A 27,708-nucleotide genomic window follows, 5' to 3' on the forward strand; every position below is an offset into this window, starting at 1 on the left:
GTTAATGGTATCAAACATGTATTGAAAGTTTAAACACAATCAAAGGAACATACTGGTTCAACATGACTGACTACTTCTGATTTAGCCATTTCAGGTACGAATCCTTCAAGGCGACATAAAAGCAAAGCCAGGCTATTATTTTGTAAAGCAATTATGGTCAGTTCTGTGGGAATTATTTCTCTTTCCAAAAAATCGAATACTAAGAGAGTAAAAAAAAAAGAAAAAGGTAAAAGTCTTGGTTAAGCACCACTTGTTGTTTCAGGGCTGGAATAGGCCTGTCTAATCAGTCATTCAGAATGAAATGATTGGATGGCTTTCCTGCTGGCACACTTTCTGTGTGTTCACTCGTGTATGAGCGATTCCTCCACAGTCTAAACCTTAAAAGACAGCCACACGTTGATAACAGGAGAAGTAGGTTTGATACGGTTAGTCATGCGTGCACTCCTCTGCAGAGCGGCTCTCTCAGATGTGAGGCAGATCATGTTCACATATTGGTAGTCAGATTTAGATACACTTTTTGTTATACTGGTTAAAAAGGAGTGAAAAAAAAAAGCCTCTATCTACAGCCGGAGTAAACCTGTGAAAACACCAACCAATCCCTGCCATCAGGAGCCAAATTATGAAACCAATCAAATCCTGTCCTGCCGTTCTGCCCACCTCCCCTGCCTCTGCTTCCCCTGCCTCTATTTACTCCCCCTCTCGCTCGACCTCGGGCCTGTCCACTCTGACCCGATGAGGTGCTTTGCTCAGGACTGTAGTCCATTCAGTAAGTTCAGTAAGTCCTACAGTAAAGGTCAAGTAAAGAACCACAAATCTATCCAACCACCTACTACAACCACAGAGTCCAGACCTCAGCCTCATTGAGAATCTTTGGGATACGCTGAAGAAGACTTTGTGCACGGACTCTCCCATCATCAATACAAGATCTTGGCGGAAAAAGAATGCAACTATGGATGGAAATAAATGTTGTGACATTGCAGAAGCTTATCAAAACAATGCTACGGCTAATGCGTGCCGCACACAAAGCTAAAGGTGGTGCAACAAAATATTGGAGTGTTTGACTTCTTTTGGGGACAGGAAGTGCTAGACCAGTGGCGGTTCTAGACCAATTTTACTGGGGGGGCCAGGCTGGGGCCAAGGGTGTTGTCAGAGTGACACAATCAACCCTGACAAAAGAGACTGAGAAGGGCGAGGACCGGCTGAGAACAAACTGGCAAAACATCAGTGCATCCCTATATACTAGAGATATATACTACTAGATCAAAATGCAGACTGACAGCAGCTGTTTGGCTGTTTACACTCAACATGAGTCCCTTAGCGCTTTAAGGGACTGGAACCAAGTGTCACATGCATGTGTTCTGCCTGTAACCTCAGCGCGATACCAAAGCTTTTTTTATTGTATGATATTATTTTGGTGTGGAGGGGGGGGGGGCTGCAGGGGGGTCCAGGTTCACTTTTACAGGGGCACTGGCCCCTGTTGGCCCCTCCCCAGAACCGCCACTGTGCTAGACGTTACAAACATGAGTCTTGTTATGTTTCTTTCTTTCATCTTTATTTTTATTTTATAATTTCAAACTGCTATCAGAAAAAAAACACCACTCAGCTGGCCTTTGTGCTTTATGTATGTGTCTGATTTGATTCTTCCAGAAAGGATTGGTGCCTGATTCAAATTTAAAAAGATGACACAACGGTAGAGAATGGTTTTCAATTTTGCATTTTGGTGATATAATAGCGGCCCCCTTTTATGCCACAAAGTAATAAAAAGCATGACTCAGCAGTGAATGCGTCCAAACTGGTCTGCCAGAGAACTGAAATATGATCTGAGGTATGAGGGGCTGATGTGAACACTGGGTATAGAACATTTGGATAAACAAACTCTTTTAACAGTGCTTCTTTAAAGCCGGGTGTGTTTTAACTGAGGCATAAGCTATATTTAGAGGGCATGTGTTGAAGCTTGTCTTACAAGTGTTAGCGGATTGCAAATCACAAAGTGAGGGGGAAAATCCATCAAAGCAGCAAAGATTTGCAGCCTCGGCGGGATGTATGTGAACCGAAATCAAATTCATGCTAACGTTGCTCAGCGACAAGAGCTTTAAAAATCCCCAACCAAGACGCAGTGTTTGATTAAACTGCAGAAGATCCCTCCGAAAAAAAAAATGCTGGAGAATGAAAGCACAGTTGGCAGCAATGTCAATGTGACAAACTGAGAAGGACTTTTTTTTCATGACAGCAGCTTCATCAGCTTTTCATATTGTTGGTAATAGAACAATGCGCGGTGAAGATATGAATGTGGTGTGTAAATATTATTGGCAGCCATGACTATCTGACAGCACAGACAGTGGTGTTGCTTTACTTCATGAGTGGGAAGGCTGTTTTTGATGACACCATTGTTTCCGCATTTCACACGACTGATTTAATAATAAAGCAATATTCACTGCACAATTTCCCCCCAGAAATGTTTACTGGCAGGGAACAAAATCCTCTGCAGCAGAAGTCAGTGTGCTAGAAAAACTCTGCCCCTGAAATAAGGACAGATGAGATCCCCGCGCGGTAATGAGGGAACTGAGCTGCTCCGCAAACATCAATCACGTTCCAATAACTTCTAATACAATCAAAGGAGTAAACCTTTGTGAGAATCCATCAGGCAGGGACGTCTTCATAGCATGGGAAACAAGAACACTAAGTAGGTGTCTTACTCCACTTCATATCCCCTACTCCCAAATACACGCTGCTTTGGATAAAAGAGTCTGCTAAATGAAATTGTAACAGTGTAGATGAGAAAAGGAATGTATTACCTCTGAAATTATTAACCCTCCTATTATCCTTGGGGTCAATTGGACCCCATTCAATGTTTAACGTCCCCCCACACTGCCACCATCCTTGTCCACAGCCTTGTCACTTCCCGTCCGGACTTCTGCAACTCTCACCTCTTCGGCCTCCCTCACAAATCCCTCCATAAACTCCAACTGGTCCAGAATTCAGCTGCCCGTATCATTGCCCGAACCCCCTCCATCCACCACATCACTCCTGTCCTCCAACAGCTCCACTGGCTCCCTGTTCAGTTCCGCATTCAGTTCAAAGTCCTCCTGTTAACATTCAAGACCATCCACAACCTCGCCCCCCCCATATCTGTCCGACCTCCTCCATGTTCCCACTCCCTCCCGCTCCCTCAGATCCTCTTCCTCCATACACCTGTCTGTCCCCTCCGCCCGTCTCACCACTATGGGGAGCCGGGCATTCAGCCACTCTGCTCCCCGTCTCTGGAACTCATTGCCACCTCAACTCAGAAACACAGATTCTTTCCCCCATTTCAAATCACAACTCAAAACATATCTGTTCCAAACCGCCTACTCCGTCTGACTCCAATTGCACTGTCACTTTTTATTGTTTCTATTTTTTCTTACCCCTTGTTAGTTTATATTGTTTTCATTTTTGACTCTGATTTTTTTTTCTTTAATGTAAATTTGTGTATGTATATATATATATATCTGTGCGGTGTCCTTGAGTGCCGAGAAAGGCGCCTTTAAATAAAATGTATTATTATTATTATTATTAAATGAATGACTAACATCATTTACTGGGAAAAGGTAAGATTCAAATGTTGATATGTTCCAATTTCCTGTAAAAAAAAATGAACTCATCAGTGTTCCTTCGTGTCAGTTTGACCCCAGGCTGTTTTAGCTGTATATAACATAAGAAAAATCAACATTTTACACACATTTGTTTTGGTTGTTTTGGATGATATTGAGGTCACTATAACCAAGGACACTTCCACATGTGACTGCAGGAGCTGGGATCGAACCGCCAACCTTTAGATTGAGATATAATATTTCCAGCCACCATGTCTCTAAAGACATTCAATGACATTCACACTCTGCTAAACAGCTTCTGGTTCAGATGACAGTCCTCCCAATTCTTGATTACGGTGACATAGCCTACAGGTCTGCTTCCAACACTCTCCTTCACAAACTGGATGTCATTTACCACGCTGCTGTCTGTTTTGTCACTGGAGCCCCATTCACCACTCACCACTGTCACCTGTACTCTCAGCTGAACTGGCCCTCACTTCACTCACTATTCATTTACAAATCCCTCACTGGTAAAACCCCGTTATATCTACAGTCACTAATCAAACTTCACAGAACAAACCGTAGCCTGCTCTCAAGTAGCCTTATCAAACTCATCACACCCACCTCCTTTGGCCGCACCTCCTTCCAGTTTTCTGCTGCAGATGACTGGAATCACCTGCAACAATCCCTAAAGCTGACCTCTCTCGTTCCACTCGCCACTTTCAAAAACTTAATTCACCCCATAACTCAACATCATTGCACTTGCTTTTAAATTGATTTTAAGTTGTTCACTGCTGTCATGTTTTTGTATTGTTCTGTTTCTAGGTTTCTCTGTATGTCCTCTCTGTTTTTTGTTTTGTCTTCTATATATAGTCATGCCACCTGTGCTGCCTTCTCACCCAGGTGGTTATTGCAAATGAGAATTGGTTCTCAATTAACTCACCTGGTTAAATAAAGGTTAATAAATAAATAAATAAGTGTGTCCTGTGTCATATGTTCTGATCACATAGAAACAAGGCAGGGCCGACGAGAGCATGACAAACTCACAGCAGTTAGATGTTCTGTTTTACCAATTAAGTCCTTTTAAATGCTTTAAATTATGTTTGTTGAAATATATTTTATTTAAAGGGCTATTCAGATAGTCAATAAAGAAACATAAAGTACCTGACACATAAACCTGGGTAACAATCAGTTTCTGGAGGTATCAATTGCTGGGGTCAAATTGACCCCAAGGATAAAATAAGTTAGTAAATTTAAGGGTAACAGGAGGGTTAAGATGATGTTTTTGACCAGATACATTTTTGGGCTTTTACAGAATATTATTGCCCCAAACTTAAAGAATTACATTTCCTTTAACTCTGAGTATCCCTGTGCTACTCATACCATCTACAAGCCACTATCCAATTATCCATGCACCAAAGCTGGATGACCGAATTAGATACAAAGAACAAATAACAAAGCAAAGACAAACACATGAAGAGCAGCAAAGTTAGCTTATCTTACCTTCTAATGACAACAACTCAACAACAGGTGACAGATGCTGCAGTCCTGTCATGAAGACATAACCCTGACACTTCCTTCTGAGTATTTACAGACGCTTTCTATGGGGTGGTGCATGCGTTAACACAAACAACTATTTTTTTTCCTACAAGTCCACTTAGAATAAAATACAAATTATAATAGAGACGTGTTCAGAGAAGGTCAGGTCAACATGTGAACACAGCAAGTCTTGAACATTCTTCCCTCAGTTAGTCTTTGGTTTTCTATCCTTGCATTTCTTTTGAAGCAACATCTTTATGCATGCTGTAGTGACGTCAGCGCCTCAACAGTCACGTTTATGGCGACTCCACCTCAATCTCCTCAGTCACATTTAACCCTCACCTATCCATGAGTTTCAGTCATGTGACTTTTTTATTGCCGCCGCCATCTTTAGGACTGTAGGGCGATCAGCCGGCTACCTTTGAATCAATGCCCCTAACAAGAAGAAATGTTATTCAAATAGATTGGATATCTAGATTTGGACTCTTATTTACTTATAAATGAACCAGGACTCTACTGAAGTCTGCTGGAAATGTGTCTTTTTCAGGCATTTATATGGATATCGTCCTCAGTCCCTCTCCTTATACCTTAGAGTCCCTCATTACATCACAGCACTGAGGCTTGCTTTACTTCAGGATGAGTTCATGATCCTGAAGTTTATCATGGGAAATGAAGACACTTTTCTTAATCAGAGGTCCTTATGGCTCACTGTAGCTGTGAAGCAGGCCGAGGAGAGGTCTGATAAAAAAGATATGTATATATAGAAGTGTAAAAAGTCAAAAAAGCTGCTGCTCTTTTGATCTTCCCCTTCAAAATATCTTACAGGCTAAACGTAGATTAAAATTATTGAACATTTAACTTTTTTACTCATGTGTCTGAATGTATTTTCTCAATTTTACAACTTTAATCTCATAATCCCATGATTTTTTCTATTCGATAGCCCTAATACTCCATCATACATAGATAAGCGGGTAGCACGTATTGACATACGGTTCTAGGTCTGTCCTAAAGATGGTGCCGTGAATTCTGTGTGACGTCACATCAAACCCACGAATACCGGACATAGTCGTGGGAGTGAGTCTGAATCTGATAGTGTTCTGCTGTGTGAAAATTGTAGGAGACAGTCCTGGAAAATGTATTTGGGACCACAGTGTCATGAAGAGATCTAAACTGTCAGAAGAACAGCATACTGCCACTTTGTCGTTGTTTGATACAAAACCAAGACTGACTAGTTTCACATTTACAATCACAAATCTACAATAAAAGTTTGTCTGAAGTCACGGCACAGAGAACTGACTGCTGAGCATGCAGAGACCACACCACCTGGTGGGGGTGATATCTCGCCCAAAACAGACTCCCTGCCTGGCTCTGCCTTCTCCTTTCCTCTGTCCAACATTTCTCCACAGACACTTCCCTTTGATGTGTGTTGGATTGCAGGGACCATTTGAGGCCACATGGTAGGGCAGGCAGCATCAGGGTTGTCACTACCTGGAGCCTTTCTTATAGAGCCTTGGTCTGTTAAATGTGGCAATGCTATATGGACTGTGTTGTAATACAAAGAGGTTCTACTTGTTGGTATAATGGGTGGTGGGAGCTGACATGGAGAGGGGTGATTCTGGGATGCCAGACCTCCTGAGGTGTCATGGGTCTAACTTAATGAAACACCGGTGAAGACAGGGCGCCCACTTGACAACTCTGATGATGCACTGGCTCTCGCTGCCCATCTGCCCCCATCTATTTCGGGCTGTGGGGGGACATGAGGAGCCATGTGGTAGGTTACAGAACTTGTCAGTAGAGGGCATAATGGGATTTCTTTACAGAGCGCTCATTCTGGTTGCTGGTTGGAAGTTCATAGTTTATTGGACCCATCTTAGACCACAAAGGACTTCTGCATCACCTGCTTCAACTCCTTATCAAAACTACACAACATACAGACATTACATTCCAGTGGAACCAACAACAATAAATGGCATTTAACAGTAAATTAAATTCATTTTGGCTCAAACTTTTATCCAACAGCGCAAAAAAAGGGTCCTTCAGCTTGAACGATAAATTCAACTGGACTAGAACAGCTTTTCTTTGGTATTAGAATTGTTATGCTCATAACCACAGGAAGCGAAGCCTTTCAGTGGCTCGCTAAGTACCTGAACAGAGAAGTGCTGTCAAGGACGGCTTTGAGGCTCCATAAGCTTCACAGAGGAGAGCACATAAAAGAAGTGTTGGCTACAATGTAACAGTACTACACTGAAGTAACTTAAAGTGGTTCAAAGTTCAAACAGCATGCGTCTCTCTCTGTGATGTACAAGAAGAAAAGTATTATGGGAGGCACTTAAGAGAAAATGCACCTTACAGCGTCTAAGGTGAGTGCAGGTCGACCTATACTGGAGTTGTGCAGCTGGAATTGACTGAGATAACATTTGTGGCACCAGATAAAAGTCTACATCAAATTTTGGAAGAAAATATATATATATAAATATACCAAAATAGTGATACTAGCACATGCACGAAGGCTGTTCAGTAGGAAGTTTGTAAAATGTCCAATTAGCAGGGAGTTTTTGTTTAAACCCTGTCCAAAAACGAGTCCAGCACGGTGCTTACATGTATCTCAGGTTTCTTCACAGGGGCATGGATGTCTACTCTCTCACTTGAAACAGAGCGGTGTTTCCTGCCTGGCTTTCTAAGGAGAATAATGTGTCTCGTGGGGAATTAAGACTAAATTTTGCACAGCAGGTATTTGTCAGCCTTCTTTATTAAAAAGGAGCCAAGAGGTGCTGCGCTCAGTGTTGCTATGAAAACAACACAAACTCCTCACCGCGGGACATTCACCCACAACCCAGCATGCAAATCAGGCAAAGTACCTTTTCTAACACAAACAAAATACAAGAGTCTTAAGTCCACTGACACCAGTGGTTATTAATCATAACAAAAGTGGACACAGAATCAGTCCAAAGGAATGAGGATGTCAAAGAAACAAAGCACTGATATTAAAAAACACTACAGCATGTGAAAACAACAAATTAAAACCACAGCCACTCAGAGCCATGATACTCTGCAGGTCAACATCAAATTATAAAACATATCAAATTAAAAAAGGTTGAGTCAAAAACAAGTAAGGCTTTTTCATCTTTAAAAAAAGAAGCACAACAACTTTTCAAATATAATGTATTTCTGTGAAGCGTAGTGACAGCACAGAGCACTGTAGAAACAACAAATGAAAGGTGTTAAAGTTATGAGATCTCATCTGAGCTGTAGAGATGTGGGTTTATTTTATCCATCTATCCATAAGATAGAAGTGTACATAGTGTGGGGATCTGTCAAATTTGCTATATTCAATCTAATTTTGACCTTTCTTCTTCTTCTTCTTCTTCTTCTTCTTCTTCTTCTTCTTCTTCTTCTTCTTCTTCTTCTTCTATTATATTTGTAACTCTGTAAGTACATTGTTGTATTATACTGTACCATGTTGCATGCTGCTGGAACTAAATAATGTCCTCCAATGGGGGATCATTAAAGTATATCTAATCTAATCTAACCTAATGCAATCATCTATACAAGGACATGTCATCAGCCTCATTAGTCAGTATCAGAAATTGGATTCACAAATTCATAATATATATTTTTTAAAACTATATGCCTGAACTGCCGGTCACATACTGTGTCTAAGCTGTAGCCCTGCCACTAGCTGGAGCTGGAGCTTGGTTATTGGCTTCTGCAATACTGTTCAATTGTAAACAAGTAAACATGGCAGAAGTCATCTCGCAGCGCAAGCAACATTTGCCAGTATTTTGATCTAGATAAGAGAGGTAATGCTATATGTAGGGTGTTTAGTTAAACTGGTGTATAACCAAACCGAATTATGTGTAACCAGCACAGGAATGGGGACGTTAACCTGCAGTGAGGACTGAGAGCTGTAGGTGCTAGCTGTGCTAACTTTAGCCACATTCTGCAAATTGACACCAAAGCTTTGCGAAATGTGACTTGGACTGTTTTTTTTTCTAAATGGTTTCTAATCTTTAGGCTGGTTGGTTAGTCCAAATTTAAATTTACATTTAAAGGAATAAGAAATGAGTCACTTCAGAACATCCTAAGTATTATGATGGCCTCTTTGAGGATACCATTTATTTTCCCATTAGGATTTAGCAGAAAGACTTGTGTACTGAATGTTGATTGCATTGCAATAAATTCCTGTTAATAAAATCAGTCTGATGCATTTGATCTAAAAAATAATAAAGATCCTGTTTCATTAAAGTAATCCAATTGTTTTTAAGTGTGGTTTTACTAAGTTTTTATTAAGTTGTAATTTGGGGAATTTTTCGCCTTTATTGGATAGGCAAGCTTGAGATAGACAGGACATGTGGGGAGTGGAGAGTTGGGGAAGATGTACAGCAAATGGTTGTGCTCGCGGCCACTGCAATGAGGATATGTATGCCTCTGTATATGGGGCTAATGCTTAGACCACTAGGCCAACAGCACCCCTTATTTCTGCAATTTAAGTCATTTGTTGCATAGTAACTTTTTTCTTTCAATCTCTTACTGAAAAAAAATTCAGTATTTTTCTTTTGTCACCAAAAATCATAAAATCTCAGAGGCATATTCACTGAGAGGGTCACAGCGGGTCAACTTGTTATTGTGTCAGCACACATGGGAACTAGTTAAATGTAAGCTGTTCCTGGAGGAATACAGTTAGTAACCTGCTGAGAACTCTACTTTGGCTCAGAGACAGCAATGACTAGCTTTTAGCTTTGAGAGGAAATAAGAAAACTTAGAGCACGGCACTCAGCGGAAAGCCCATCATCATCCCATCACCATCATATTAACTCCAAAATTGGTTCGCATTTTTAACTCCATCATCACACAAAAACAAATTGCAGGCCGTGATGACAAAGTAAAGCTGGAGGCTCATTGTGTGATAGAAAAAACATATAAATGACATTACTGTGGAAAGCTTTGAATCACAGAAGTGTCAGCGAGCCCACAGATAAAAAGGACACAACTGCAGCTGGTGAACATTTTAAAGATACATGTTTAAATCATGGATGTAGTCGGGTTATATTAGATACAACAAACCTCTCTTAAAGGCATTGACAGCCTCAGTGGGACTTCAGTGACTTTTCAATGATTGGAGCCCCCTGGAAATATGATATTCAGATAAATCCAAGTGTTTCCTGTTTATCTATGACGCTTCAACATGTTTCATCATTGGTGACAGCGACTTTTATGAAGTGTGCAGAAGTGCATAACTCCACCGTGACATTAACCTTGTCTGTTCATTTAGTTATTAACTTCATTAAGACCGCAACTAATAAGAAATAAATGATCCACCTGCTCAGCAATAACAATCATGAAATACTGATTGAGTCCTGCAGGCCTGAGGGCCAATTCATTCACTCTCTCTGACATCGCTTTCTCCCATTTGGCAACTTCAGTACTTTAGCTCCTTTAGAAGTAACTCTAGAGTCCATTAAATGTGTCGACATATGGAGTGAAGAGAGGCATTTGGGCATCTTCAGCAAAGAGGGAGAGAGTCATTACCTCACCTGCCTCCACCTCCTCCTCCTCCTCCTCGTCACACAGGCACAGAAGTTGTCCTCTGAGAACAACAATAGCTCTGTCAGTGCATATTTTATGACAAAGATGAAAATAGTTGAGTGGAAACACCAACAACAGAGAATGAGAACTGCAAGGAGCAGATCTAATTGCCTGCTTAGACAGCCTCATTCCTATGCAGCTGGCTTTGGAGAATACTAACTTGAGACTAGAAGCACGGATATTTCAAAAGTGTGTGTGTGTGTGTGTCGAGCGCATTAGCAAATCCTTCTATTTTCTTACTCCAAAAGATACAACTGATACAACAATGATAATGAGTGCGCAGGGATGTCTTTTTTGTCTCTTATTTTGCTTCATGCTCTTCTCACTCGCCTCTAAAGAAGAAGAAAAAAGAAGAAGAATTACTGAATTAAATATAAATGACACCTTTTTTTTATCTGAGCATGAGGAGTAGCATCTATGGGTTGGCTAGTCTGAAGAAAGAAATGATCAAAGCTTCAAGCAAACTCTGACAGATTCAGTTCGAGGAGAGGTAGATCAAGAGAACGAACGACTCTGGATCAATGTGTGAATGTGTCTCCCTCTAATAACCACCGACTCGAACAGCTGTTCTGATACTGTGTTCGCTGCAGTGTTATGCAAGTTCACATTTATAGCAAGCTGGCTCAAAGTTCAGTTCACACAGACTAAAAGGAACTGGTTCACGTTCACAGTTCATTTTTTGGAGCATGAACTTAGTTCACATTCTGGAAAATGAACGAGTTTTCAGTTTTTTCCCTGCACCTACAGGATATTCATTTTCAGTAAAACTTCCTGTGATTGAATCCTTTGCCCTGAATCAGTGACATTTCATAAACTAGATGAATGACTGTACTGCACTAGACTCATATACATATGTTAAGTTTAAAAGCCAAGGATATCCTGTGGGAGTCATCTGATCTTAGAAAACACACAATTTTAACTTATTGGCTGAATATTTGTCTAGATGCTCCAAAACCACAGAGAAAATCTGCCTTATAAAAGATGATGTGTGTGAGATGGTTTTAACCTCATATTCATTCAAAGAGCTAAGGGTAAATACCCACTAAACAAACTATACAGAAAGTATATTATTATTCTCCAATCTCAAAAAGCTTCACCTCACTTAAAACGTTTGAATCTCTCCTGATTCGTTCATAAACTTCCTTCCAACCAAGCCAGAAACATTGGTGTAGTCATAGACTCAGACTTTAATTTCAGCAGCCACATTAAGACAATTACAAAGTCAGCCTACTATCACTTTAAGAATATATCAAGGATTAAAGGACTCATGTCTCAGCAGGATGCAGAAAAACTCCGCTATTCATTTATCTTTAGCAGACTAGACTACTGTAATGGGGTCTCTACAGGACTCCCTAAAAAGTCCATCAGGTGGCTGCAGCTCATACAGAATGCTGCTGCTCGAGTCCTAACAAGGGTGGGACTCTCTGGTGCAGTACTAAATTGGCTTAAGTCCTATTTAAATGACCGGGACTATTTTGTGTCTATAGGTAAATACACATCTGAGCGGATGAAAATCGTATGTGGAGTACCTCAGGGATCCATTCTGGGGCCTCTGCTATTCAACATCTACATGCTCCCCTTAGGTCAGAGAATAAGAAATAACAAAATAAAAATACCACAGCTATGCAGATGACACACACATTTACATCACCATATCACCAGGGGATTATAGTCCCATACAAACACTGAGTAAATGCATTGAACAAATCAATGACTGGACGAGCCAGAACTTTCTTCAGTTAAACAAAGAAAAAACTGAAATGATTGTTTTTGGAGCCAAGGAAGAAAGGTTAAAGGTTACTGCTCAGCTCCAATATGCAACGATGAAATGTTCAAACCAAGCCAGAAATCTTAGTGTAGTCTTAGACTCAGACCTTAATTTCAGCAGCCACATTAAGGCAATTACAAAGTCAGCCTACTATCACCTTAAGAATATATCAAGGATTAAAGGACTTATGTCAGGCAGGATGCAGAAAAACTCCTCCATGCATTTATCTTTAGCAGACTAGACTACTGTAACAGGGTCTTTACAGGACTCCCTAAAAAGTCCATGAGACGGCTGCAGCTCATACAGAATGCTGCTGCTCGAGTCCTAACAAGGACTACAACAAAGTAGACCACATCACTCCAGTTCTTAGATCTCTACACTGGCTTCCTGTCTGTCAGAGAATGGACTTTAATACAGATTAAATCAGCTGGCAGAAATGAAAGATTCAAACTTTAGGTAAACTTTCTTAGTTATATTTTTTGTTTCAGTTTAAAATTAGTTTCCGGTCCATGTACGATCAGTCTTAAATTTTTAAGGATGATACAGCAATATTGAAGTAATTTCCACACCCATTTTAATATCAGGTTGTTCTGCTTGTGTTTACTACATTTGTATCAATTACTTCGGGCAAAAAATGGGAAGAGATGTCTTATGTTTATGTCGAATTTGGCGCCCCCCTGTGGACAAAGTGATACCTCTCATCTCTGATTGCATGCCACTACTTTGTATCGGTAAATGAGCCTGTTGATCCCCCTACAGTAACAGGTCCTTTTCTTCAAAGGTGATGGTTGTCATTAAACAAAGATCTTCCTCAGAAAAAACATAAATCTGCAACTGTTTTCACAAAACATCAGTTTCCATGACAACAGACTCCTTCAACAATATAAAACAACATTATTGAAGTATTGGAAGTTCTTATGGCTGGAGGACAAATGCTGTTTTCACATCCCACAAGGGTCATGAAGAAAGCACATAGTCACAGGACAGTGCCTTCCCATTACCTGTCCAAGCTGTTTGAGCAGTTCTCTCATTAAAATGATTCAAAAAGGTGTTTTCTTTCTTCTTCTGATGCCGCGTTACAATCTGTCTGATCATGGTCCGAGACTCTTTGATCTATTTGGTGAAAGGTCTCACTAACCAGCTGAAAATGGCGATGTTTGGCTTCAGCCTAATGATGCGCTGCTGCAGGATTTCTGGCCACAGAAATATTTAACTTTCCAACACCGGCTTTTGGAGCTGCCAAAGGTGCCCGGTGGCGCTCTCTGTTAGTTGTTTTGGACATTCAGTCTTTGTTCTCGCCCTGTACTACTGATAAAAGGCTTTTCTTGAATGTTGTTTTTCTTCACTCTGTCTGTCTGATCTGAACTCTCAAAGCTGCTGTGGTGGCTGCAGGTGTGCACCCAAACAGTCAAGGTCAGACAGGAACAAAGGCTTAAATTTACATTTGAATATCCCAAGAGTGGTGTTGGGTTTCCATGATTCATGACTCAAGCATGATTAAAATGGAGAGAGCGAGAACAAACATGTGATGTTGCTGTGCACAGTTGATGCACTTTCCTTGCTTTCCCTTGTTCATGTTCTTGTCCTCTTCTTTCTTTACCTCTTTTCTTTCTCCATTCCCCGTCCTCACTGTCATCTCCTTCTTCTCCTTTCCTTTCTTCTTCTTCTTCTTGTTACAGTAATTAATGTCCTTTGTTTCCTTTTTACCTTCCCTTGCTGTGTCCTTCATTCCTTTCCTTACCTAACATCTTCCTTTTTTTCCATCCTTCCTCTTCCCTTGTCTTGTCTTCTCTCTTTCATGTCATCTTCTTTCCTTATTGTCCTCCCTTTCCTTTCTTACTTTCCTTTCATACTCTCACTGTGAACTCCTTCTTCTCCTTTCCTTTCTTCCTCTTGTTACAGTAAGTTAATCTTCTTTGTGTCCTTGCTACCTTTCCTTATTTCATTTGCATTGCTCTTTTTTCCCTTGCTGTCCTCCCTTCCCTCTTCTCTTTCATTTCCTTACCTTAAATCTTCCTTGTTTCCTTCAACCATTTCCCTTCCCTTGACTTGTAGCTCTGTTTTATGTCCTCTTCCTTCCTTCCTTCCTTCCTTCCTTCCTTCCTTCCCTTAAATCTTCCTTGTTTCCTTCAACCATTTCCCTTCCCTTGACTTGTAGCTCTGTTTTATGTCTTCCTTCCTTCCTTCCTTCCTTCCTTCCTTCCTTCCTTCTCTTAAATCTTCCTTGTTTCCTTCCTTCCCTTAAATCTTCCTGGTTTCCTTCAACCATTTCCCTTCCCTTGACTTGTAGCTCTCCTTTATTTCCTCTTCCTTCCTTCCTTCCTTCCTTCCTTCCTTCCTTCCTTCCTTCCTTCCTTCCTTCCTTCCTTCCTTCCTTCCTTCCTTCCTTCCATCCTTCCTTCCTTTCTTCCTTCCTTCCTGTCTTCCTTCCTTCCTTCCTTCCTTCCTTCCTTCCCTTAAATCTTCCTTGTTTCCTTCAACCATTTCCCTTCCCTTGACTTGTAGCTCTCTTTTATGTCTCCTTCCTTCCTTCCTTCCTTCCTTCCTTCCTTCCTTCCTTCCTTCCTTCCTTCCTTCCTTCCTTCCTTCCTTCCTCCCTTCCTTCCTTCCTTCTACCTTCTTCTGAAATGTATGTTTGCTCTCTCTCAATCTAGATCTGCTCTTTCCGTATTTCTAACTGTGTGAGAAGCTCTCTGAATTTCTCGCCCTTTGCGTTCTTTTTTATGTCTTGCTGAAAAAGTGTATTTCTGGAGCATCTTCACAATAATGTTTTAATTAGGCTGAGAAAAAAAAAGCATATGTGCAGCCGAGCGTGGAAGAAAGTGAATTATGGTCTGAGGTCAACTGGAAATTTCCAAAATGACATTTTGAAAATGTCACTGCCTTCTTTTTCTCTTGTTTATCATAATGGGATAATGTCTCTCCATTTCTTCAGCTGTAACCTCTCTTCATTTCCTGTAGTCTTCAGTCTCCTGTCACACAGTACAACACCTACGCTATCGCAGCTCGGCAGGCAGAGGTGGACGCAGGAGAGATGAGACTTCAGGATGATGACAGCGATGAGTGGAAATGAACCACGCACACAAAAAAGTAATCAAGACTGATACCAGTGGGAATATGCAAAGAGAGATGGGTTGATTTATGATGTCAAAAAGACATAAATAAACATGAAGATGTTCACATTCACGCCACATTCACACTGAATATTGGAATTAATTCACAAGTCAAAGAACATTTATGTGACTCAGTGTCCTGCAAAGACCCTCTGTATCCTCATTTACCTTTACACCAAAGCCTCATATTCTGAGCTGTAGTATCAATGCATTATGTTCCAATAATTTCACAGAGCCTTGGCACTTTTCCAAAAGAGTCTTCATGTTATTTTCAATGATAGAATCTTCATGGTGGCACCTACCAAACAGATATGCAGCCATCGGTGATCACGAAGCTGCTGCAGGTAGAACACCTAACGCCTCAAATTCATACCTCTTTTTTTTCTCCCTTGAAATATTCTCACACTTGCAAAAAAAATATTTTCTGAGAGTGCCATGGCCTTTGGGTTTATTTAAGAAGTGCTGTGCAGATAAGCAGATAAATCTGAATAAGACTCAAAGGTTTCTATGAAGCTGCCGCCTATGAACCCTGAAAGTCAAACTGACATTTAAATATGTTTATATTCCTTCAGAGAGCATTTTTGAAGTATAGGTTCTGACTGACAATACCTGGTATGTGATTGGAACAATAACTGTGAGGATGTACGGAGCAAATACGATAAAAACAAATTGAAATTAGCTGTTAATGATGTACACTACTAGTCAAAAGTTTGGGAACACCTTCTCATTCAAGGGTTTGTATTTATTTAATTATTTGAAACACTGTAGATTAATACTAAAGGCATCAAATCTATGAAAGAACATATATGGAATTATTTCATTAACTAAAAAGTGTTAAACAAACCAGAATATGTTTTCTATTTTAGATTCTGTAAAGTAGCCCCCTTTTTCCTTCATGACAGCTTTGCACACTTTTGAATGAGATCTACTGTCCAGCTTCTATAATGTTCATATACGGTTCCCAGAAATGTGCATAATCCTTCCGTTTTCCTTTTGCAATATATGTCAGTCTTTCCAGACCAATACATTGTGAAAGTTCCTTCATCCACATCGTCATAGAGGGTGCCTCCAAACTCTTCCAACACAATGCGATGGATCTCCTAGCATGTAAAAGTCTAAAGTCCAGTAATCTGGTCTGTTTCTGTGTTTGTACCAACTCCGCTGGGTAAATTCCAAGTATGCACGGTTTAACATTTAGAGGGATACTAATATTAAACACCTCTGACAGACAGTTAATTATATCTTTCCAGAATTTCTGGATCTTTGGACATTCCCATAAACAGTGAAGAAGGGTTCCTTTTTCATTTTGACATTTGGTGCATATATCTGAAATGTTACTAGACATGTGGTTAAGTTTGAAAGGGGTTATATACATCCTCATCATGACTCATGACTTGTCTTCTTAATGTGATTGAGACCATGAGTTGTGCTGTTCAGAGGTAGGGTTAGCACACAATGGATAGCCCTATTTGATATCTGTTGTAATCCAGATTATGGCAAAACCAGATTATTTCATAGTTTGAATGTCTTTACAATTAATATACAATGTTGAATAAAAAACATTGAATGAGAAGGTGTACAAACTTTTGACTGGTAGTGTATGCAGATGACTTGATGACGTGCCTTCTTAATATGATTGAGACCATGAGTTGTGTTGTTCAGAGGTAGGGTTAGCACACAATGGATAGCCCTATTTGATTTCTGTTGTAATCCAGATTATGGCAAAACCAGATTATTTCATAGTTTGAATGTCTTTACAATTAATATACAATGTTGAATAAAAAACATTGAATGAGAAGGTGTGCAAACTTTTGACTGGTAGTGTATGCAGATGACTTGATGACATATTACTAAAAACACTCAGAATTAAATTCATCATGTCTGGTTGAAATGTGTGCAATAATTCAGCAGACTGGACAGCATGCTTTGTGTTTCTAAATATAATATGATAGAAATAGGTCCCAATTAATTTCTTTATATGAAATATCGACATGACTGAAGATAGATATCAACACTAGCAGGCTGCAGGTTTAAGCTTCAGTCAGTTGCCCCTCTACAGAAGTTGACTGCATGCTCCAAAAAAACCTCAGCTTTTCACATTGTGTTCAACAACGCCCAGGGAAATACCCAGAGGCTCAAGAGCTGCAGTGTTTCCACACAAAAAGTGCCTCAGTTGTATTTTTCATGATGTCTGACTCTGGCATCCGATGGAACAGACACACTTCTGTTACAGTAAATACAGCTGTGAACACAGGCTCCATGACAGAGTGTGGAAACGGCTGCACAGAAGCATCCCTGACTTAGCTTTGACACACTTGTAGGTCTAGTGAAATGCTGCCAAACCTTAGTTTGAAGTATTCTTATTCCATTTCAAGTAAGTGCTGACTGTGATGTGTGTGTTGTGCTGCAGGCGGATCCAGAAGTCAATAATCTATAATCTATGGTAGTCTGAGCTGATGCATGAGGATAGTGAACCTGCTGCTCTGCTAACAAAGTGTCCCACTGAGCCTCCTATGAGGTACTTTGATGTGACCACAGCCTCCCTTACAAATCTAAATCTCAGTTTGACTTTCAGGATTGTTACAAGAAAACAAAAGTGGATTCAAATGTTTTTTTAGAGCTAAACTTCTCTGTAAGGTTATGTTTCTTTCTGTCTTTCTCTTCAGGGTCCAAGTCTGCTGCATATCACAAGTATTGCAAAAGAGCACGCAATAGGGGTGTAAAGGTACACGTAGCAAACCGTTTCCCTATGCACTTTTGGTTGAGCACAGATACGTAGCGAAGCGATTTGGCGCAGATCTAAAGGCACTTCAATCCACACACTGACACAGCATGTGTATCCTGTCTCTCGCAGGCGACTGAAACATTGGTTTCGGTACAGCCACTTTCAAAACATGCTGAGGTTTCATTCTTTTTTAACCCTCCTATTATCCTTGGGGTCCATTGGACCCCATTCAATGTTTAACGTCTCCAAATGAATGACTAACATGGTTTTTTTTGGCTTCATATTTCATGACTTTTCCTGATTTAATGGGAACAACTTGGAAAATATGAAATTAAAATGTTGATATGTTCCAATTTACTGTACAAAAAACCCTGCATCAGTGTTCCTTGGGGTTAATTTGACCCCAGCCTGTTTTATCTGTATATAACACAAGAAATATCAACATTTTACACACACTTGTTGTGGTTGTTTTGGATGATATTGAGGTCACTATGACCAAGGACACTTCTGCATGTGACAGCAGGAGCTGGGATCGAACCGCCAACCTTCATATTGACATATAATATTTCCAGCCACCATGTCTCTAAAGACATTCAATGGAATGGAAGAAAGGAGGGAAGAGGACATAAAACAGAGCTACAAGTCAAGGGAAGGGAAATATTTGAAGGAAACAAGGAAGATTTAAGGAAAGGAAGGAAGGAAGAGGACATAAAACAGAGCTACAAGTCAAGGGAAGGGAAATGGTTGAAGGAAGAAAGGAAGGAAGGAAGGAGGAAGGAAGGAAGGAAGGAAGGAAGGAAGGAAGGAAGGAAGGAAACAAGGAAGATTTAAGGAAAGGAAGGAAGGAAGAGGACATAAAAAAGAGCTACAAGTCAAGGGAAGGGAAATGGTTGAAGGAAACAAGGAAGATGTATGGTAAGTAAAGGAAAGAGAAGAAGGAAGGGAAGGGAGGACACAGCAAGGGAAAAGGAAGGAAGGAAGGAAGGAAGGAAGGAAGGAAGGAAGGAAGGAAGGAAGGAAGGAAGGAAGGAAGGAAGGAAGGAAGGAAGGAAGAGGACATGAAACAGAGCTACAAGGGAAGGGAAATGTTTGAAGGAAACTAGGAACATTTCAGGGAAGGAAGGAAAGAAGGAAAGAAGGAAGGAAGGAAGGAAGGAAGGAAGGAAGGAAGGAAGGAAGGAAGGAAGGAAGGAAGGAAGGAAGAGGACATAAAAGAGCTACAAGTCAAGGGAAGGGAAATGGTTGAAGGAAACAAGGAATATTTAAAGGAAGGAAGGAAGGAAAGAAATAAGGACGGAAGGAAGAGGACATAAAACAGCTACAAGGGAAGGGAAATGTTTGAAGGAAACTAGGAAGATGTCAGGGAAGGAAGGAAAGAAGGAAGGAAGGGGGGAAGGGAGGAAGGAAGGAAGGAAGGAAGGAAGGAAGGAAGGAAGGAAGGAAGGAAGGAAGGAAGGAAGGAAGGAAGGAAGGAAGGAAGGAAGGAAGGAAGGATATGTTACACTTGAGACATGTAAAGTTTAAGTTCCTGATAAAGGAAGAGAAAATGATTGTTTGTCTCCCCTGCTGGACCAAAAATCTACCGAACAGAGACTTCAAAACGATAATCGCACTGAACTGATCTGTTTCTGTGTCATTACACCCCAAAGCAAAAATACTTTGTGTGCAAAACATGAACACTGGATACTTTAGTGATCAGGCTTGCAGCTGCCAGCCACAGTGCCTCCATGTTAATATCTCCTGAACTGCTTGTCGCAGCTGGTTGTGGGTAGACTCATGGAGTGATAGTGATCTTTTTCTCTCGTATTGTTTATCAAAGGGTAAATCTGCAGGAGAGAGCGACTCACCTCGGGTGTTACTGGAGAGCCGTTTGCGTTGGCTGGTGGAGGTGTTGTGCGGTAGCAGGGTGTTCTGCTGGTGGTTGCTGTCGATGGGGCTCGTGGCAATGATGTTGTCCTTGTACTTGTTCATTAGAGCCAGCTTGGTGTTGTCACTCACTGTGGGGAGGTGGAATATGATTAGAAATGCTTAGAAATAAAAGCACAGAGAGGGAGAAGCACACAACTGAAAGATAGCTCTCTGAAATGAGAACGCAGCCACATGGAAAAGAAATAAGTGTTCTTAGCTGGATGTAAGAGGCTTCAAAACCCACAGCGTGGCACGCACAAAGTATAGCAATGCTAACAAACACATCTGGCATGTTGTTTACTGTGGGAAAAGTCAAACAGACAATTTAAAGAGAGAAAAGCTGGCATGAAATTGAAACTCATTAAGGGAATATACAGAAAGCATTTCATGTCTCTGAGGATGAAATTATCTAATTGGGAAATATTCAGAGAGGAAGTTCCAGGAAAAAAAAGAGAAAAAAAAAAGCATATCTATATAAACAGAACATGACTGCTGGAACAGTATCCTCCAAGGATTAATCCAACCACTAAAATATGTGTTTTCATAGTCCATTAGTCACGCACAACCTGGAATACTTTAGGGATGGCAGTGTTGACGGCAGTATTGGTCTCCCTGTCCGTACATCACCCACTCAGCAGGCAGCGTTAGCCTTTTAAACGGGACTTATGTTAACATGATATTCAACTTCAGCTTGGGGTGCAAGATACAAGGGCCATGCAAGTCAATGCTCTTAGTGAGCAAGTTAATCCTAATTATGTAACATAAGTTAATGTGTGCTCAGCTCAATGTTGCTTTATTATCCTTGTCTGGAAATGTTAAAACCATAGACTGTATAAATAATGGACGTAGTATCCGTGATGTCACCCATCCGTTCCTGAAGCCAATTGTCGGTGGCAGCCATATTGGTAATGCTGAACTCAACCAGGCATAGGGTGATGTAAAGAGGTGGGGTTTGAGCCTCCTAGCCAACAGCTATGTGTTCCCGCCTGTCAGTCATTCAGTCATGTCCTTATTTGGGCAAAAACTCATAATCTTAATATCTTCTGAACCGTCACGTTAGAAAAGAAATCACCCCCCGTACAGTGTGTGCTGATAGAGAAATTAGCAAAGTAGAGCCAAGCCGTTTTTTGAACCGGGCTGTAAACATGTTTATCAATGCTGTAAAGATTGTCTTCTTTGAATGGGTGTGTATGTGGTTTCCGGTGTTTCTGCAGCCAGCCTCAAGCTGATTCTCGATGAACTGCAGTTTATAACACTTGGGCTTCATATTTTGAGACTGGAGGTTGCAGCTTGGTTAAAATGGGGAGCCGAGCATTCAGCTGCTCTGCTCCCCGTCTCTGGAACTCACTACCACCTCAACTCAAAAGATTCTTTCCCCCATTTCAAATCAACAACTCAAAACTCATCTGTTTAAAACCGCCCACTCCGTCTGACGCCAATTGCACTTTCACTTTTTATTGTTTCTATTTTCTTACAACTTTGTCAGTTTATATTGTTTTCATTTTGATTTTTGATTTTGTTTCCTTTAATGTAAATTTGTGTATGTATGTATATATCTGTGCAGTGTCCTTAAGTGCCAAGAAAGGCGCCTTTAAATAAAATGTATTATTATTATTATTATTATTATTATTATTAAAGCACCTTAAATCATTTTAAGTACATTTACAAACACAACAAAATGAGGCCAGCATAAGTCGCCACAATCTATTTCAAACTTGACAGATGTTCATGTTTCTTTTTAAGGTTATATGAAGCTAACATTGTTATTAGCTTCTCAAAAAATGGCTTACAAACCTTAATGTAACAACCATAGACTGTATAATAAATGGACGTAGTCTCTGTGACATCAACCACCTGTTTTGAAGCCAACCGTTGGCAGGAGCCATATTGGAAATGCTGAACTCAACCTAACTTTTGTGGAGCTAGTGTGAGGTAAAGAGGCGGGCCTTTAGCCTCCTAGCCAACAGCTACAGTGTTCCCGCTTGTCAATCAAGTCAGCTGTGCCTCTCATCATGGAAAACTCGTCATCTTAATATCTTTGAAACTGCAGCGTTATGAATAAAAATCACTGTGTGGTGATCGAGAAATTAGCTATTCTCTAGACTTGTATTTAACCAGGCAGTAAACATGTTTATTTCTGCTTTAAAGATTGTCTTTTTTGAATTTGTATGTATGTGGTTACTGGTGGTGGACAGTCAAGGAACTGCAGTTTTTATCATTTCAGCATTGGCTGCAATTCTTGGGGCCAGAGGTTGCCCCTCGGTGACAACAAGGTTTTATCTAGCACAGTATTTCTTTACGACTGAAGTTCTACAGAAAAGAATAAATGGGATAAGAACATTTTGAACCTTACAACAAACATGATGTAAACACCGCTTTGAGTCTTGGGCTGGAAATTGTTGACATACTCCCTCATCTCTGGGGAGCTTCAGTGACATGATGCACCTCATGTTTGGGGATGTCAGAGTAAATAAAGTAATATGTTCTAAGCCTTAGTCTGATGGCCCACCGTCATCAGACTGTTGAACAGTAATGGAGGCCACAGACTGCACCATGCTGACCACTGACAACCCCCCCCCCCCCTCATGTCAACCTGTCACTACTGAATCTTTTTTTTTTTTTTTTTTAATACTGCCAGTAATTACTTCTATTTAATTTAAATTCCATTTGTAACATTGTATATATCTAAATTGTACTCTAGCTTTATTTCTCTATTTTATTTTATTTTATTTAACTTATTTTTATTTTATGTTATTTCATTTTATTTTATTTTTTACTTATTTTGTACTTATTTTGTACTTTTTTGTACTTATTGAAACTTCTTTCTTGATTGTACTTATGTCTGGGTTGCTGTAACAACTGAATTTCCCCCCCGGGGGATCAATAAAGTAATATCTTATCTTATCTTATCTTATCTTATCTAATCTTATAACAATGAACAGTCCTGATTTATCACTGAATCTGCGTACCTGAAGTTGTAGCTTTGAAATACATTTTCAAAAATACATACATACAACAATCAGCATATGCAAAGGTTTGTATTTTAAGAGGTGGGAGTCAGCTTGTACCATTAAAATGAGGTAAATAATTAAACCACACATTTTACCACATGAATATGTTATAATCGCAAAAAGATGCAATATTGATTCAATATATGAAAATGGACAGGACTTAAAATTGACATAACATTTAATTTAAATCACTTGCCTACTTATATTTATTAATATTCATGTTTTTTCAGTGAGGTCATTGCAGACAAACTACACGTACTCACTGATATTTTTGTGATCTGTGACTTAATTCCCTAAGCCAGCTCTGAGTGACCTCTGTGTGTGTTTATATTGTTCAATTTACTATGCATGGCCTGCTGCCCGCATTTTCTATTTCTCCAGTCCATGGCGTTTACGGTCATAACTGCATAATGCACAGGAGTACTGCGCTCCCATCACCTTGGAGGGTTGGGCTCCTTTGGATTTTATAAGAACTCTGTGCCGTCACCAGAACTGATCTCTTGATAAATGCGAGCATGAATCTGCTGCTAATTGAAATTCAGAGGGTATACCTGCATCAAAACCTCATTCCCATGGGAGAGGTGAGCGTCCACTGCTTATGAAAAACAAATCTTTCCAGAACAAATTATTGGCAGTAAAATGAGGCCTTTGGTTATTTCAAGTGTGGGGAATAAACTCTTTGAGATGTTTACATCTGGTTTACTGTCTCAACACTCACTGGAATGATGTTCTCACACTGATCATGAAAGTGCAGAAGAACTGCCTCATTTGTTTCCCTACTGTATATAGAAGTGTTTTCATCCTTTCTCTTTCTACATTCTACATTTATACCTACATGTAAAAACAACACATTTTAAAGTAGATAATTAAAAATTCAATTAGTTCCCTACAATTTCACACTGTTTTTTCACATGTTTACATCGTTCCATGGCTGAAAGACATTTCATGTTTATTCTTCACAGTACTTTTTACAGATATCGCCTTGCTACAGGTGCTTTCATTAATCTGATTTAAAGAGTTTTCTTTTCCTCCCACACAGTTGCAAACTAAAGCAAAGGTTTCATAACAGAACAGTTTAAGGTTATACAAGTCATACAAGCACCTTTCAAAAACAGTTTCACAGCATGGTGAATGATTGAAGTAAACTTTAGGCTAATGATGCATTATTGAACTGTTGTTCTGTGTCAGCACATCTCAGCTTAATAATACAGAGAAGATTAAAATATGAACAACCACATACTGTTTAGTGGTTCGGTGGTTTGTCTATAATAAGTATTTCATTTTGGCCTGCCTCCCTGACAAATGTTAGTCCAGGATTCACTCTCTTTTTAGCTGTGGTCTGTTCTTCTGTCCGCTGGTTACCAAACATAAGTGCAACTTCTTTGGTTGTTTGCTGCTAGGCAGGAAAAGCACAATCTATTATAATGATATCAAAATAATAAAAATTAAAATGAAAAAAAGGATTAGGTTTGCTAATTTATCAATAGATTATTAGGGATGCACCAAAATGAAAATTCTTGGCTGAAACTGAAAACCGAAAATGAGGAAACCAAGGCTGAAAACCAAAACACCAAAAAAAATTATTATGCCAATTGTTAGTAGGGAGACCGGAGACAGTTGTAACATTTCACTCCTTGGATTTGAGATAAAGCCATGCATTATCTGTTTGTGTTGCAGAGGCATTTTCAAGGCCATTTATTAGCAGACACTTGAAGCTAGTTTGTATAGCAGTTTGAACACACTGGGTTAAAAGAGCTCAAAGTTACAGGCATGAATGTCAAAAATGTTACAACTCTTTCATGTTAAATCGACCGCAACAGACAGATAAGAATCCATCACCATGGAAAGCTAACTGACGAGGTAGAAGTGGGACTATTTTTTAAAAATGTGTACATAATGGGGCGCTGGTGGCCTAGCGGTCTAAGCGCCCCACGTACAAAGGCTACAGTCCTCGCCGCAGAGGTCGATTCCCGGCCAGTCGACCTTTTCCTGCATGTCTTTCCCCGCTCTCCACTCTACTTTCCTAATAAAGGCAAAAAGGCCCAAAAAATATAACTTTAAAAAAATAAATGTGTACATAAATCATTTTAGATCAATAAAATAATTTTTTAATCAATGTTTTTAGTCAATGTGTTTGTATCTTAAGTTAGTCGCAGTTATAAGCTTGATAATGTATGGTTAGCAGGTAGTCAAGGTTTGTCTCACCCTGTCTGGATTCTAATTCCCATAACTTCCAACTAATCATACATTATCCCTTACTTAGGCATCCTCCTGATACGGACGTGCTGGACTCCAGAGGCAACAGCTTCTACTACTCGTCTCATCACTATCACCTCTCTCTCTCTCTTACTCCCCTCTATCCCTCTTTCAAGACCCAACTCAGTCGAGGCATGATGGCTGTCTAACATGAGTCTGGTTCTGCCTGAGGTTTCTGCCTGTTATAAGGAAGTTTTTCCTCGCCACTGTAACTAGCTTAAAGCTAGGGTTGGTAGTCTCAGAAAACCAGCATGAATTTGAATGTAGCTTTTCCTCATGACTCCGTCTAACCCCTCCCCTCCTCCCTCGGAGCTCCTCCACAACGACACACCCCGCTCACATGCACGAGCGCCGCTGATTCTCGACCATATGATGGTGACTGATTCAAAACCGGTCCTCACCAAAACATTATCATAGTGAAAGTTAAAAACACAAACAAACATGGCTGCTGTTAGTACTCACAACTGTCATGCTAGCATTATCCAGTTGTCATGGTGACACGATTTCAGGAGAAAAGTTATAACACATATATAATACTGTAACAGCTCTACTGTTTGTTAAACATGTTCAGTGTAGATGTTCTTATTTCCTACAGTGTTGACGGTCAGTGAAGGCATCAGGAGAGGTGTAGAGTGTGCGAGCGGGAGAGAGGAGAAGTTTTTCATTCATTCAAACATTGATTGTTGTTTTGTTGGTTGGCGTGATCACGGCCGACAGTGACCGGTTATTAAAACTCAACGTGTTCACGAATCGGCTCGGACGCTACAATAAATATATATTTTCTGTAGGACTTACTGAACGTCATTAATTATTCTGCTTGTTGGTGAGAGCTTTTTAGACTCTGATCCGGACTACAGTCCTGAGCAAAGCACCTCATCAGGTCAGAGGGGACAGGCCCGATGACGAGCGAGAGGGGCAGCAAATAGAGTCAGGGGAAGTAGAGGCAGGAGACGGGGACTTGGAGGAGTGAACACTGTGGGAAATGTACGCGCAGGAGGAGGGCAGAACGGCAGGATGGGATTTGATTGGTTTAAAATTTGGGGAGCCAAAAAACGGTGATTGGTTAGTGTTTTCCCAGGTTTACTCTGGCTGTAGATAGCAGTTTTTTTTCACTCTTTTTTAGGAACACATCATGTATTGATTGCCATCAGGACATAAAGATCATTTTAACCAGTATAACAAAAAGTGTATCTAAATCTGATTACCAACCCCAGCTTTAATACTGCGATGTGCAATGCTCATGGTGGATTAAGGTGGGGTCAGACTGAGTCTTACCCTGTCTTGAAAGTTGGGTCTCTGTTCATAATTTGACATAGAGTGGTCTAGACCTCCTATGTTTGTAAAAGAGTCTTGAGCTAACGTTTGTTGTGATTTGGCGCTATACAAATAAAGGTTGATTGATTGATTGATTGATTGACTTGAAAACTGCTAGGTGAAACTGGTCTTGAATGCAGACAAAACCAAACTAATGCTTTTCTCTAACTCAAGTGAGTCCCCAGAAAACGTCCCCTTGGTAGTAACTTCACAAGGGAAACCTATAGAAGTTGTTACTATGTATAAATACTTGGGTTTTATTTTCGATTGGGAGCTTTCGTTTGAAGCTCATATAGCCAGCCTGGTCTCCAAACTCAGAGCGAAACTAGGTTTCTTCTTCAGAAAGAACTCTGAGGCTCTGAGAGGCAAGGGAGACAAACCTCTCCTCTGTGCTGGGCGTGACAATTTTGTTTTTCCCTCAAATTTTCAAAACAGCAAAACTTTATATTCTTTATTCTACCTCTTTCATGAATAAATAATGAAGTTATACCGTTGTGAAAGTGATGCAAGTAATTCCTCTTATCTTGTCTTTTTTCCCACCTTTAACTGATTATGAGCGAGGATGTATTTGGATCAGACTTAGAAAACTGAGTACCATGTATATTCACCAACATCGTCTGTATGTCTCACTGTTTGTGTATGAGTCAACATACCAGGTGTGAGGTCCATATTATTCTTGTCATTGCAGCCCTGGAGGGAGTCCAGCGTACGGGTGACTTGGCTGGCAAACTCCTCACCACCGTTCATACACTCGCGCTGCAGATGGTGACGCAGGTCAGTAATGTCGTACTCGTACCTGGGGATGAGGAAAAAATCAATTAGTGTCACGCCGCTACACTTATCAAGATTTGAATAAATATTACAAGCGGCTAACATGCTTGATGGTGCAGTTTCAAAATATGACTCTGTGTGCTGATAG

General features: G+C 40.2%; 1 protein-coding gene across 1 annotated transcript in view; it reads right to left on the bottom strand.

The window, feature by feature from the left end:
• astn1 (astrotactin 1) overlaps positions 1-27,708 on the bottom strand; it is a 616,195-nt gene that overhangs the window by 442,807 nt on the left and 145,680 nt on the right. Inside the window, exons 4-5 of the mRNA XM_034703125.1 lie at positions 27,443-27,585; positions 20,148-20,297 (exon numbers count right to left, since the gene is read on the bottom strand). Coding sequence (XP_034559016.1) covers positions 20,148-20,297; positions 27,443-27,585 — 293 coding nt within the window. The remainder of the gene's footprint in view (positions 1-20,147; positions 20,298-27,442; positions 27,586-27,708) is intronic.

The sequence above is a fragment of the Notolabrus celidotus genome, chromosome 15, assembly GCF_009762535.1.
Source record: "Notolabrus celidotus isolate fNotCel1 chromosome 15, fNotCel1.pri, whole genome shotgun sequence".
NCBI lineage: Eukaryota > Metazoa > Chordata > Actinopteri > Labriformes > Labridae > Notolabrus > Notolabrus celidotus.